General features: G+C 46.9%; 1 protein-coding gene across 9 annotated transcripts in view; it reads right to left on the bottom strand.

The window, feature by feature from the left end:
* IQSEC3 (IQ motif and Sec7 domain ArfGEF 3) overlaps positions 1–15,719 on the bottom strand; it is a 103,307-nt gene that overhangs the window by 17,461 nt on the left and 70,127 nt on the right. For all 9 annotated transcript variants that reach the window (XM_053557454.1, XM_053557455.1, XM_053557458.1 and 6 more), the window contains 2 exons: positions 9,826–9,948; positions 9,195–9,361 (listed from right to left, as the gene is read on the bottom strand). In XM_053557454.1, coding sequence (XP_053413429.1) covers positions 9,195–9,361; positions 9,826–9,948 — 290 coding nt within the window. The remainder of the gene's footprint in view (positions 1–9,194; positions 9,362–9,825; positions 9,949–15,719) is intronic.

Raw genomic sequence — 15,719 nt, 5'->3', positions numbered from 1 at the left:
TAAGAGGCTTAAAAGATAATGACAAGGGACACCTTCCAGCAAGTCAAGCAAAAAAACAAAGATGGTATATAGAAAACTATTAAAGTTAGAATATTAAACTAGGAGATCCAACAACTGAATAATAGGAGCTCAAGACAGAGGGTACAGCAGTTACACTGTGCCTGAAGGAGTGTTAAAATTCGGCATGAGAGGCACTTACTGCCACAGAAGACTAGATAAAGAAATAGGATTTCAGGTGAGAAAAAAAAATTAAAGTGAAATTTAAAGTATCTTATGAAATAGAGAACATTCTGCCTCTGGCACATACACCTGGGAGATGGCTCAACTTCTTTATAAAGAAGTGTGTGTAAGAAGTTCTTTATAAAGAACTTCTTTATAAAGGTGTGTGGGCCAAGATAGTGGACTAGAAGCAGCCTGCTCATACCACTGTAAAGGAGAGGATCAAAAGTTGCAAATAGATGCCCACCTGTGCGTGGACCCTCTTGGAGACAGCCTTGTATATTATCAGGGAAGCACTAAGAGTGAAGGGGGTGAGGGAGATGGAGAAGGTACCTGGGGAAGGTACCTGGGGGAGGTACCCCCTCTTCCCCATGTGTGGGGGAGGTGTTCACACATGGGGAAGAACAGGAGGATGGAACCCGGGGACTCCCCCTCCACTGTGACCCAAGTTGTGAAGGCCTCTAAACCCCACAAACCTCCAGACATATCAGGTAACTGGGAGACTGTGCAGTAATACTGCACCGAAGAGTGGGCACCACAGAATCACTGTAACTAATGCCATTTTGAGCTCTCAGGTCCAAAGAGGTTGGATCCAGGTCCAAGCACACAGGGCTTGGCTTTGTTCCGATTGCCTCCACATCACCCCTGCTGGACCAAGGAGGGAGCAGGGAGAACAGATGTTCCATTCCCACATGCCCCATCATGGGGAGCCAAGTGCCCCCCACCCTCAACACAATGGGGGATTCAAACAGAGCAGGCACTGCTGATGCTGCCTTAGAAGCCCTGTCACAACTGCCTCAGAGGGAACCCATGCAGGGAGAGAGACCTAACTACCTATGGCCTGGTGCCTTGGCCCTGCCCCATGGCTCCTGTGATGGTGGCTGGCCCTGTGGCCCTGGCCCTGTAGCTTCCATGCTGCCCTCTGGCTTTGTAGCCTTGCCCTATATTCTGCCCGGTGGGACTCACCCCTATGATCCAATGCTCTGTCACAGACCTGGTAGCCACATACCACCATTGTACCTGGACCTTAATGGAGTAAATGCCTGCAGCCCCAACACCTGCAGCCAGATCCTAGATAGCTTCATCCAGCTGCCACTACCACCACACAGGGAGACCTAGGTAGAATAATCTCCCACAATTCTTGCCTCTGTAGAGAGGGACTCAACCTGCTGCTTGCCAAAGCTTCTAACACTGGCCTGGGCACCAACCCACTACTCTGCATAGAGACCCTCCAGCACTGGCTTGGACTGTGATAATCACAGAGGAATGGAGCAGTGCAGAATAGCTGTTTTATAGGCTCTCTGTCTCTCTCTTTCCTTCTCCTTACAGGTCAATATTCTGGAGCAGGACACAAAAGCACCATCTAGGGACTTCTTCTTCTCATTAAGTATGAGAGTTCCAGCAAAGGAAAATAGGTACACTGCAAGCCTATCTTCCCTGAGCTGAGAGAAGAGGTTTAAGTTTTTTTTGTTTGTTTGTTTTGTTTTTTGTTTTTTGTTTTTTTGTGGGAGAGAAGAGGTTTTAGATGAGAAGAAAATAGTAAAAGATTTCTGGAAACATGAAAAAACAAGCTAGGTCGACACTCCCAAAGAATCACAACAGATCTACAACAATGGACCCCAACAAAAACAAAATTGTCAAAATGTCAGAAAGGGGATTCAGAATATGTGTAGCAAATAAGATAAATGAGATTGATGACAAAGTTGAAAAGCAATACAAAGAAGCAAAATAAATAATGAATAAATAAACAGAAAAAGGAAAAAAAGTCACCAAAGAGACAACATAAGTAAAGATGCAATAGCACTTAAAGAAATTAAAGAGTCATTTAGGGAATTTCAAAATACAGCACAAATCTTCAACAGGTTAGACCAAGCAGAAGAAAGAATTTTGAGCTTGGAGACAAAGGTGTCAAAGCCATTCAATCAAAGATACACAAAAGAGGATAAAGAATAATGAACAATCACTTGGAGAAATATGGGACTATGTAAAATGAGCTAATAAAAGAATTATAGGCATTCCTTAGGTAGAAGAAGAAAAAGTAAAAAGCATGGAAAACTTATTCAAGCGAATTATTGAGGAAAATTTTCCTGGTATCACCAGAGATTCAGATATTTCCTGGGAATGTCAACCTAGCTTGATTTTTTCAGAGATTCAGATATCCAGATATGTGTTGGTCATTGAATGATGTGAAGATTCATAGCAAATAGTACATCTCCAAGACATATATTAATAGTTGTCAACTTGGTTAAAGTAAAAATGAAGGAGAAAATTCTTCAAGCTGCAAGATAAAGTAACAGCTAACCTACCAAAAAACCCCACCAAGCTAATTGCCAATTTCTAGGTGGACACCTTACAAGCTAGAAGAGACTGTGGCCCCATTTTTAATCTTAAGCAGAACAACCATCAACCAATAACTTTGTATCCTGCAAAACTAAGTTTCATAAATGATAAAAGAAATAAAGATATTCCCAGCTAAAATGAAGGAAATTTTTCACTACTAGACCTGCCCAATAGAAAATGTTCAGAAGTGGACTATACATGGAACAGTACAATAGATACCCACCAGAGTAAAAACACACAAAACTTAAAGCTCACACCACTTATAAAACAATAACGCAAGAGGGAAAGCAAAACAACACAGTATCAGTCAGCATGATGAACAGAACAGAATTCCACATATCAATACTAACACTGAATGTGAAAGGTCTTAATGGCCCACTGACAAGACATAGATTGGCTGAATGGATGTAAAAACACAACCCAATTATATGTCGTCTCTAAGAAACCAATCTAACTTGCAAGGACTAGCCCAGACTCAAGTTAAAGAGATGGGGGGGAAAAAGCCATGCAAATGGAAACCAAAAGCAGGCACATGTAGCCATTCTCATATCAGATAAAATAGACTTTAAATTGATAATGGCAAAAAAGGACAAAGATTGTTATCATATAATCATCAAGGGATCAATTCAACAAGAGGACATAACAATCATAAATATATGTGCACCTAACACAATAGCTCCTAGATTCATAAAACAAATCCTACTAGATCTAAGCAAAGATATAAGTAGAACTGGACATATCATCAAAGCAGAAAGTCAAGAAAGAAACATTGGACCTAAATCGGACTCTAGAACAAATGTATCCAACAGACATTTACAGAACATTCTATCCCCAAACTATGTAATATACATTCTTCTTATCCACACATGGGACATTTTCCAAGATTGATCATATCTTAGGCCATAAAACAAGTCTCAGCAAAGCAGAAAAATTGAAAGCATTCCATGTATCTTCTCAGACCACAGTGGAATAAAACTATAAATCAATTCCAAGAGAAATGCTAAAATCTACACAGTGTCATGGAAATTAAACAGCCTGTTACTGAACGATCCTTGGATCAATGATGAAATTTTGATGGAAATCAAATCAAACTGAACAACAAAGAGGACACATGCTTTCAAAAATCTGTGGGAAAGAGGAAAATCAATGCTAAGGGGAAAATTCATAGACCTAAATCTTACATCAAAAAGACAGAAACATCACAAATTAACAACCTAATGTTGCATCTCAAGTAACTATAAACAGAAAAACAAACCAAACACAAAGCCACAGAAGAAAAGAAATAACAAAGCTCAGAGCAGAGCCAAATCAAATGGAAACAACCCCCCAGAAAAACCAAATACAAAGGATAAGTGAAATCAACAGATGATTCTTTGAAAAGATAAACAAACTTGATAGACCACTAGCCAGATTAACCAGAAATAGAAGAGAAAGCACTCAAATAAGCTCAATCAGAAATGACAAAAAGACACTATAACTGATACCATCAAAATACAAAATATCATCTGTGGATACTGCAAAAACCTCTCTGAACACAAACTAGAAAACCTAGAGAAAATGGATAAATTCCTGGAAATACACAATTTCCTAAGCATGAATCAGGAAGAAATAGAAATTCTAAACAGACCAATAATGAGCAGTGAGAGTGAGGCAGAAGTAAAACATCTCTCGATGACAACGACAACAAAAAGTACAGACAAGACAGATTCATAGCCAAATTCTACTAGACCTATAAAAAAGAACAGGCATCTATCCTATAGAAACTATTCCATAAAATTGCAAAGATGGAATCCTTCTTATCTCAGTCTATGAATCTAGTATCACCCTGAAAGCAAAGCCAGGAAAGGATACAACCACAACAGAAACTTACAGACCAATATCCCTCATGAATATAAATGCAAAAATCTTCAACAAAATACCAGCAAACTTAATTCAACAGCACATCAAAAAGATAATTCACCATGATCAAGCGTGTTTCATCCCAGGCATGCAAGGATGGTTCAACATATGGAAATCAATAAACATGATTCATCATGTAAACAGCAGCAAAAACAAAGACCATATGATCATCTCAATAAATTCAGAAAAAGCACTCGATAAAACTCAGCATCCTTTCGTGACTAAAACCCTCAAGAAACTAGGCGTAGGAGGAACACACCTCAAAATTCTAAAAGCTGAACCACAGCTAACATCATGATGAATGGGAAAAATTGAAAGCCTTCCCCCTGAGAACTAGACCAAGACTAGGGTGCCCACTGTCACCAAGTACTGGAAGTCCTAGCCAGAGCAATCAAGCAAGAGAAAGAAATAAAGAGCACCCAAATTGGGAAAGAAGAAGTCAGCCACCCCTCTTTGCTGATGATATCGTCTTATATCTAGAAAATTCCAAAGACGCCACCAAAAGACGCAGAGTTGATAAATAAATTCAGCAAAGGCAAGGCCAGGTATGGTTTCTCACACCTGAAATCCTAGCACTCTGGGAGGCCAAGGCAGACGGATTGCCTGAGCTCACAAGTTCAAGACCAGGCTGAGCAAGAGCGAGACCCCATCTCTAAAAATAGCCAGGCTCTGTGGTAGTCCCAGCTGAGTCTCAGCGTGCTCAGGAGGCTGAGGCAAGAGAATTGCTCGAGCCCAAGAGTTTGAGGTTGCTGTGAGCTCTGATGCCATGGCACTCTACTGAGGGCATAAAGTGAGACTCTGTCTCAAAAAAAAAAAAAAAATTCAGCAATGTCTCAGGTTACAAGTTCAATGTACACTAATCGGCATTTCTGTATACTAGTAACATTCAAACTAAGCGTCAATCAAGGATTCAATGCCATTCACAATAGTTACAAAGAAAATAATATACCTAGGAATATACTTATCCAAGGAAATGAAAGATCTCTACAAGGAGAGCTGTAAACTACTGATGAAAGAAATCACAGATGACATGAACAAATGGAAAAACATTCAATGCTTATGGACTGGTACATAACATTTAACAACATTGTTAAAAATGTCTGAGCTACCCAAAGTGATTTGCATAGTCAGTGAACTCATCAAAATACCAATGTCATATTTCACAGATGTAGAACAAATAATTCTAAGCTTCATTTGGGAGAAAAAAATAGCCCAAATAGCCAAAGCAATCTTAAATAAAAAGAACAAATTTGGAGGCATCACATTACCTGACTTCAAATTATACTACAGGGCTATAGTAACTAATACAGCATGGTACTGGTACAAAAGTAGAGACATAGACAAAAGGTACAGAATAAAGACCCAGAAATATAACCAAACAGCAATGACCAAGTGATTTTCAACAAAGCAGACAACAACATACACTGGGGAAAGGAAGCTCTGTTTAATAAATGGTACTGGGAAAACTGGATAGTCACATGCAGAAGAGTGAAACAGGACCCCTCTCATCTCTCAACCACAGACAAATATTAATTCAAGGTGGATAAAAGACTTAAATGTAAGGCATGAAACTAAAAATTCTAGAAGAAAACACAGGAAAAACTATTCCAGATACAGGCCAAGGCAAAGAATTTTTGAGTAAAATCCTGAAGGCAAATATAGCAACAACAAAAATAATAAATGGGACTTAATTAAACTAAAAATCTTATACACAGCAAAGGAAATAATCATCAGAGTAAAAGGACAACCCTCAGAATGAGAGAAAATATTTGCAAACTATACATCCAAGAAAGGGCTAATATTCTACAAAGAATTCAGACAAACCATCAAGAAAAAAAAACCCTGCCTCATCAAAAAGTGGGCAAAAGGCATGATCGGAAGTTTTTCAGAAGAAGATAGACAAAAAGCCAATAAATAAATAAATGAGCACATCACTAAGGAAATGCAAATTAAAAGCGTTAAGATACCACCTTATCCCTGTCAGAATGACAATATTAAAAAGTCAAAAAGCAAGAGATGCTGGCATAGATGTGGTGAAAAAGAAATTTATACACTATTGGTAGGACTGCAAATTAGTACAACCTCTATAGAAAGCAGTATGGAGAGTCCTCAAAGAAATAAAAGTAGACCTGCCATTAGATCCAGCAATCCCAATGCTGGATATCTACTCAAAGGAAAAGAAGTCTTTTTTTTTTTTCTTTTCGAGACAGAGTCTCACTATGTCGCCCTGGGTAGAGTGCTGTAGCATCACAGCTCACAGCAACCTCAAACTCTTGGGCTTAAGCAATTCTTTTGCCTCAGCCTCCCAAGTAGCTGGAGCTACAGGCGCCCACCACAGTGCCCAGCTATTTTTTTGTTGCAGTTGTCATTGTTGTTTCGCTGGCCCAGGCCAGGATCAAACCCGCCAGCCTGGGTGTATGTGGCTGGCGCCATAACCATGTGCTATGGGCACCGAGACGAGAGAAAGAAGTCATTTTATCAAAAAGATACCTGTACTTAAATGTTTATTGCAGCACAATTCACAACTGCAAAGATATGGAATCAACCTAAGTGCCCATCAACTGAGTAGATAAAGAAAATGTGGTGTATATGGCATAGAGTACTACTTAACCATACAAAAGAGTGAAATAATGTCGTTTGCACGACTAAGGTGGAACTGGAGGCCATCATCCTACGTATCTCAGGAATGGAAAAACAAAATCACATGCATTGTCTAAAGATTGAGAGCTAATTGCTGGGCACACATGGGCACAAAGAGATGTAAAGAACATTGAAAACCAAGAAGGAGGGAGGGTTGGAGGGGGTGAGGGATTAAAAACTTACCTATCAGGGACAATGAACACTATTCTGATGATGGGCACAATGAAAGCCCTGACTTCAGTATTATGCAATGTGTCCAGGTAACACACATTTGTACCCCCTTAGTATTTTGAAAAAATAATAAAGAAAATGATAAATTTTTTTTTTTTAAAGAAAGAATATGGACAAAACAGAGAGCAGAAGGATCAAATACATTTAAGAAAACCTCCCAGGAGTCGAGGACATGTGTTTTTACACTGAAAAAACCAACCCAGCGCTGAGCACCCTGGATGAAAGGAATCACGACAAGGCGCATCATCTTGAAAGTTCTGAACACAAAGTGTAAACAGAAGAACCAATGAATTTTCAGAGAGAGAGAAAGAATAACATACAAACCAGAGAAGCTGGAATGGCAGCTAAAAGACGATGCAGTGATGCCTCCCAAACTCTGGCTGGCATGTTTCCAGACTGGAATTCTACTCCCAGCCAAACTCCCAATCAAGGGTGAAAAAGAAATGTTCAGAAATGCAAGTTCTTAAAAAGCTTGTATCTAATGTGCCTTTCTCTGGAAAGTAAACAAAAAATGAAGAAGCTATATGAACATGCAGGAACTGGGAATTCAATCCCAGAGCCAGAGGAGGGAGGGCCCAGGAAGGCAGTGTGTGCTGGCCCCGTGGCTGCCCAGATGTGCAGGACCAGGGAGAACTTCCCAGGCCTAAGTGTATTGAGAGGAACTAGACACTTAGGAGAAAAATTTGGGTGATTTACGGGAAGATCCACAGACAACTCTGCACATGAAAAAAGAAGGCAGGTATTAACTCCAAGGAAAATAGAAATAGAAAGGAACTGTAATCATTATATGCTTCTAGAGTCAGCTTTAGATTATGTTTGCATAGCCTTAAAAACATGAAGACTGATTTTAGAGGAAGTGGGCTGGGGAAGGTGAATGAAAGAGAGGTAAATCCTTGTATTCTAAAATGGAAATGAATGGATAATGCTTAAAATTAGAACTAATTAACAATAGAAGAAGAAACCAGATGCCAAGCATCTACACTGTGAAACCTCATTCAGAGGAACCTTGAGGATGAGCAGAACTCAGCCAGGGTGACAGACATCAGGATAGTCATTATTCTTGGGCATGGTATTAAATGGGAAGGGATATGAGAGAGTGTTGCAAGGAGATGGAAATGACCAGACCTAGATCTGGTGTGATTACACAGCTCTCACATTTATACACCTCACGCATATGTGTTTTATACCAGTAAGAAAAGGAATAGGAAGAAAAACAGCAGAAGCATGTGACTTACTAATACAGAGGAAGCAAAATGAGTAGCTAAGGAAGTTGAAAGTGGTTGCCTCTGGTGAGAGGGGCAAGGAAAAATTGTTCTGTACTAAGCTTTGTAGAATTATTTGACTTTATTAAATTATGTGCATGTATAACTTTGATTTTTTAAAGGCTGAAAAAAATCAATTGAGCACACATCCTGCCAGGCAAGGAGCAATCCAAATCTTTTCTGCTGATTAGAAAAAGATCAGGCAGGAGATGCCGTGAAGTTGTAGTCAAGGCTGACTTGAATGGTCCCTGTCCCTGAAGGCCCTGCCCCTGGCTCTCCCTGCACCTGTGGAGTGGGAAGGACTGGTGCCACCCAGGCACCAGCTCTGGGGCCAGGGTCCTAGAGGTCAACCAATAGGGGATGTTCTATGGAGGGCAAGAGGCACTGGCCATGGGCCTTTGTTGCTTTGGCAGAAGAGTGGCAGTGGCTCCAGGGAATTCCCCAGACACCTGGCACGCAAGCAACATTCCCAGCCTGCCTGGTGACCAGCCCCAGAGCGCAGGTGACAATTTGTGAGGGGTCAGACTCACAGAACTGACAGTGCACAGACAGGACAGGGCCTGAGCGATGGCCTTACCCCATCCCCTGCCCCTGCCTCCTCACCTCGCAGGTTTCGGATGAAGTCCTCCAGCATCATCTTCCGGTCAGGCTTGATGTTGGGGCTATACATGTCAGTGTTGAGGAGGATGATGGCGAAGGCGAGGATGAAGATGGTGTCAGGGTTGTGGAACTGCTGCACCACCTCGGGGTTGCACATGCAGTAGCGCTGGCTGTCACGGGGATGCACAGAGTGGACGCTGAGCCCTCCCCACCCCAGGCTTTAGCAATGGGGGCTAAAGCGGGGTATCCCAGCTCCTTAGGGGTGTTAGGCCCAGGGAGATCACTGTCTTCCCTGTACCCTGGTCCTCTTCCCAACTGAAGGGACAGGCTGGTGGCACATTCCCAAATGCCCTGAAGTACCAGCTTCACACAGAGGCTCAATGAAGATCTGCTCACAGATGGGCCAAGTGCATTGTAGCCTCCTGGAGGGCCAGGGCTGCTCCCAGCTTGGGGAGCTCCAAGGCGTCTGCCCCTTCACTTGCCTTCCCTCCTTTCTCCCCAGCCCACCCTCCTGCCACACCAGAAGGAGCTCCCAACTGACTCTCCAGCATCTCCTGCCCCCAGGCACACAGCAGCTCTGCTTCCCCACCCTGGGAGTCTGGAGGAGTCTGGCATGGAGCTGGGAGGGGCCCACCTGAAGGCCTCGATGAGCCGCTCCACCTTCTGGGCCTCCCCCTGCACACGAATGTGTGCCTGGAACTTTCGCAGAGCCTCGTCCAGCTCCATGCTGGAGAAGTCCATTTCGTCCACCACGCAGCTGAGGGCAAGAGAGGGAGGCGTGTGAGGATCAGTTGGCCCCCCAACTCCCCTGCACCCACCCCGCTGGCCCCTGCCACCAGCCAGGGGGGATGGGTGTCCTAGGCTGCCTACCCTGTGGGCTCCTTACTGACCCAGGAGCACCACTTGGCACCATCTCCTCTCATCCCACACAGTGTTCCTGCGAGACAGGTCCCTAACAGCCCAACCTGAGGCCCAGAGAGGTCAGCTGGCAGCCAAGGCCACAGAGCTAGGTAAAGGCTGAACTCAGATGTTCCAGCCCCAAATCCCACGTTCTCTCCTCTCAAGCTCAGAGAATGTCAGAGTCAAACAAAGCCTTAACAGTAAATAAGACAAGAGACACATTTACTCTCCTGTTCTTTCAGAGGCCTCCTACCTCTGCTACCAGGCCGTATTTCTCCCCAGGTGAATTTTCTCTTCCCCCTTTGGGTCTCCAGGGGACTGAACTCTCCCTGTAGTGTCCTGTGGCTGTGGTGAGGGTGCCAAGCCTCCAGCCCTGGCCTGCTTCTCTCTAGCTGCCCCTGCCCGGAGGGGAGGCTGTGGTAGGAAGGCCATGGCCTCTGAAGAGTAAGTTACAAACTTAGCCTAATGTGAGGGGACAGTGTGATAGGCAGGGCCAGGTCCTGGCTCTGGCTCGCCCACAGAACTGAGTGTGATTCTGGCTCGCTGCCTCACTCTCTGAGCCCGGGTTTGCTCTTCTGAAAAGGCAGGAGGCGGGAGTCCCTGCTTCCCAAGCCCTCTTTCTACCTGTGAAATGCCCCCGCCACCCTGGGGGTGCCTCTGAATGCCCCGCTTCAGTGAGTGGAGGAGGAGGGGTCACAGGCCCCCACCCAGCTAAGCAGGCTCTGGCCTGGACCCTCCTGCCGTGGGGTCTGGGGTCAGGGTCCAGCTGGCAGCCCCTCCTGCTCACATCCCCTGAGCCCAGCTTTCCCTTCAGTGTCTTTGAGGTGGTGAGCTGTGTACTGTGCCAGCAGCTCCCGGAGCTGGCGTCTCCTGTGTCCCATTCTGCCCCGACGCCCCACCCGAGTCTCCTCTCGGCGGGCCCTTTCCGGCCCCCACACTGCCCCAATGCTGCCCCCTTCAGGCCAGCATGCCCTGTCTGCTTCCATCGTCCCTGGCAGACTCTGCAGCCGTGTCACATCCCTGGGCAATCAGCTGCCCGCCCTGCACAGAGCATGATTCGGGACCACCACTGTGAGCCCAGTGCACCGAGGACTCAGGAAACATCTGCGGAGCGGGCTGAGCTCTGAGAAGGACCCGTTTCCTCTATGACCCCAGCTGCCACTGGCCCACTGCCTGGAAGACTCAGAGACACAAGTTCTGCTGTCAATTTGCAGGATAAAGCAAGGGAGATGACACAGGAGTAGTGGTCAGGGGACTCTAGAGAAGAAGGAGGGCTAGGAGGGAGCTCGGGCTGCTTTCCTCCCCTACATCCCCAAAGGCAGCGCTCACAGCCACCTTCAGGCTGTGAGCCAAACTCTGCTCCTCTCAGGCTCAGCCCTGGAGAGTGAGCAGGTGACAGGGTGGGGCTGGAGTGGAGGTGACATCGATGTCTGTGTATCTGAGAAGGTGGCTGGGTAGCAGAGGCCTCTGGGCCAGCAGGCAAGATGCTGCTTTGACTTCTTGGTGGGCCCTGTCACCTTCACCTTGCACTGACAGAGAAAGGGTCAGTTAGTATAGACTGGGTGGGTGTCAGCCTGGAGCACCTCTCACCCCAGGGTCCTTGCCCTTGTGGGGCTCAGGAGGGTGCAGTGGGCCCAAGCAGCCCAACCCTGGCCAAAAGAGGCCTGGATCCTTGCAGGATCCCAGAGTGGACCCTGGTCCCTCCAGTCTGGCATCAGCAGCTCCCCAGGACTCACCACCATCTCTTATTTCCCAGCCCCCACACTGCCCCTGCTCTCTTCATGTGGGCCCTGAACCCTGAGGGGTTCCCGCATCTGTGTTGCTCTCAAGGCCTCTCTCCCTGCACCTTCTACCCCAGAGCTCGGACCAGGGCTTGCCCTGCAGTAACCGGGGTGGGTACTGAGTGGCCCAGTGCACTATGGGGACAGGCGATGGGAGGAGGTGACAAGAGCAGCTAGAGAGGGTGGGATTTGCTTAGCCAGGCGCGGTGACCTAGTTTCCAGCTTTTCACGCAAGTGACAGGCAGCCACTCACTCGCTTACTCAGGGCTGTGGCTAAAAGCCCCAGTAATGAGCCAAGACCCAGCAGCCAGGGACCAGATCTGGGAGGAGCAGCCATGTGGAGAGGCTGCCATGGAACTGGGCTGGATACATCAGTCAGGGCCCAGGGGAGATGGGGGTGGAGTCTGGAGGGCTGCCACCCAACATCTTCTGGTGTGTCCTGAGGACCTCACATTAGAATCAGAGGTGGCTTGTTAAATGTAGATCCCTGGACCCCACCCCAGATCTAACAGATTAGGGTAGAACATTTGGAGGCAAGGTCTCAGAACCAGCATTATTTTTTAAAAAAACCTCTCAATAATTTGTTTATTTTGATTTTAAATTAAGCACTGTCAACAACTGTGGAAGTGGTAAGAAATGACTTACAGGTATATCTAAAAATACTACCCAAGTGCTAAATTGAATGGAATACTTCTTAGGATATTTTGTCATTTACTCCAATTAAACTCAAGGTCCTTATACTTGATCTGTTTCTGAGCTATGGTGACTATAACTGGGGCATCCAAAGAATGAAACCAGCTAATCTCCACATATACTTTTCTGAAAGCTTGGGCCTGGCAAAATGCACCTCACAATATAGAAAGCAGAATGCTCAACAGAGTTGAATCAATATAAAGAGCCCCCAAAAGGGAGGGATGGAACAAACATTTTAGCTTAGAAAATACTCCTGAGGACCTCTTCCCTCCTTCCTTCTCTCCTCTCTCCCTCCCTCCCTTTCCCTTGGAATCAGCATTCTTTATAAGCTCTCCAAGTGATTCTTAAAATGCAAAAACCAATGGCTGAGTTGGGGGAAAGGGTATGAGGGGGCCTGGCCCATGGGAGGCTTTCAAAATGTGAACCCGGGAACTCACAGACCAACAGGCAGTAGCATTCAGGGGCACACATGTCCCCACTGGCTATAAGCAGTGGTGGAGGTGAGGGAGGGGTAGATGGAGGCAGAGAGATGTGGTCCCCGCCTGTGTGACCCACCCTGCCTCCCATTTTCCTGCTTCATTCCCTGCAGTTGCCACCATGGGCAGCAGTGTCTGGTGAGGGGGTGCTGTCCTGGGGTGCTGTCCACAGCCCCAGCCAGAAGGGAGGATTCACGCTGAGTAGGGGAAAGACAGGACCCTCCTCCACAAGACAGGCCACCTCCTGCTACAGAGCTGGGAGCTGGACCAGGTGCCCTCTCAGGACCCTCCCACCTGGCATTCTCTGACAAGGACCCAGAGGCAGAGAGAGCCACTGTCACTCTTTTCAGCAGTGCAGATGCTCCCACCGAGCAGAGGGCAGGTGACTGTGCGAGCACTTCTAGCTGGTTTCAGACACAGCTCATGATGACTGGCAGCTTCTCCCCGCCCCCTTCCCAGGTCATCATCATCTGCCTTCCTGGTAGGGCCTGCATCCTCCTGGGGAGGGTGGCTGGGAGCAGGACTGTGCTCTCAGTCCTGTCACCCGCAGGCACCTGCAGTCCTTACCTCTCCAGCTAGATCCCTTCTTCACTTCCCAAGTGGCAGCTTCAGCCTGCACCTCGCCCTCTTCTGTCTCTCCCTTCTCCCCGCTCTATCCTGCTGCTTCTCATATTTTGCATTATCTACCTCCATCTACTCCAAATCTCTCCCTTTCCTTTCTTCCCTGCCACTCTGGAACCCTCATGGGGAGAAGAGTGTCGACCATCTCTCCTTGCCGATCACCTTTAAGTGAACAAAATTGCACATTCCTGCTGTTCTTTTGTGGTGCATTATCTTCCCATTTTACTGAAAGCAAAACTAAGGACACGAAAGGGCTTGCCCCTCTCCCCTCCCCCAACTAGGAAGAGCAGGCTTTGGCTTCCTGGGCTGGTGAGCTCTACCCCCACAGCACAGCGGCTGGACCCTCCCCACCTAAACCCTGTGTGTACTCCTGCGGTGGCCATGGGAGTGCTATCCCCCGGGTAGCAGGTCCTCACCTGAGTCTTTCCTGAGTATTGCTCTCAGTACTTCATTATGAGTGCAATAACTTAGTCTTCTCAAAGGCCTGTGCAATATTAACCATTATCCTATAATTTCTATTCCGTATGAGGAGAGATGGCCCTGCAGGGGGACTGCACACATCTCTGTCCTTGCTGCACGCCCTGGTCCAGGCAGGTTGCACATGTGCCGCCCTCGCCAGCTCTCTGCTGCTCCAATGCATCTCCCTCTGCAGGCTGCTGTCTCACCTAGGTGGGTGGTGGTGGGCTGTTAGGTGTCAAGAGAGAGCAACTGGATACAGTTGCAGAGTTATGACTGTTGGTGTATACCTCAACATTCAGCACAGAGGCTGTGGGTCACCAGTGGGCTCAGGGCTGGCCTGGGTACATAGAGCCCATAGCCAGGCCGTGTCCCTGACCCCCTGCCTACCCCTTTCCTGGGCTGTTTCTGACTTCCACAGTGGCTGGCTGGGTTTCCTTCTTTCTTTCAACAGACATGCACCCATGGCTCCTGTGTGCAGGCTGTGCTAGGGACCTGGGGTAAGTGGCAAGTAACACGAACGTGGTCTCTGTCCTGGTGGGAGAGACAGGCATGAAACATAGGGTCAGAAATAATTCTTTAACTATAACTGGGACAAGTCCTGCAGAGGGAAAGGACAGGGTTCTATGAGGGACGAAGCTGAGGCATATTTTGCACTGCTGTGTCTGGGAAAGCCCCTTTGGGAACATGACATTTGAGCTGAGACCTGAGGATGAGAAGGAGTTGGCCGAGGGAAGGAGTGGGAAGAGCTTCTGGCAGGGTAGGGGGGAAATAGACACAAAGGCCCTTTGGCAAAGGACTGTCAAGGACCCAGAAAATGCCCCTGAGGCTGCAGTGCTGACAGTAATGGGGAGAACAGCCACTATGGGGCTGGACAGGTGGGCAGGGACTCAGTCTGTCAGCTTTGTGGGTCACAAGAATTTTGGAGTTGTTTCTAAATGCAATGGGAAACAAATGACCAGAGGAACAACATGATCCAGTTTGCTCTGAGAAGCTCTCTGGCTGTTGGGGGAGGATGAAGAGCAGGAGGAGCAGGAACGAGAGTGAAGCAGGGCCTGGCTGTGGGCTACTGCACAGGTCCCAGCCAGAGGTGAGAAGGGGCTTGGGCTGAGGCAGGAGCAGTGGAGATGAGCTGAATGAGCCATCAAGAGATGATAGATGGGGTGACAGAAAGGACGTGGTCAGTGAGGAAGAGGAGGAGTCAACCACGCAGCCCAGAGCTTGGCCTGGGGGATTCTTCTCTGAGATGAGTGCTGATGGGTGGGCGCACATGTGAGGGGAGAGATGGAGACTTCGGTTTTGGACATGGGAAGTGTGAGATGTTCCTTCAGCTAGTTAGGGTTTCTCCTGCCTCTGCTCCGTCCTGTGCTGGTCACAGCCCTGCTGCTCCTCCAGGGTTCTGGGCTCTTCCTCCTTCTCCCCTCCCATGGCCACTGTCATGGTTTAGGGCCACATCCTTTCTCACCATGATTGTCACAGCAATAGCCCCCAAACCATTGTTCAGAGCAATCCTTCTAGGCTGCTCATTTGGTCCTGATTCATGCCTCTCCTTATAACTCAGTTGTTTCCCACATCTCTAGTGTGAATCCCAAGATCCTCAG

This window comes from Nycticebus coucang, chromosome 12 (genome assembly GCF_027406575.1).
Source record: "Nycticebus coucang isolate mNycCou1 chromosome 12, mNycCou1.pri, whole genome shotgun sequence".
Classification (NCBI taxonomy): domain Eukaryota; kingdom Metazoa; phylum Chordata; class Mammalia; order Primates; family Lorisidae; genus Nycticebus; species Nycticebus coucang.
This window is presented reverse-complemented; position numbering and strand designations above follow the sequence as displayed.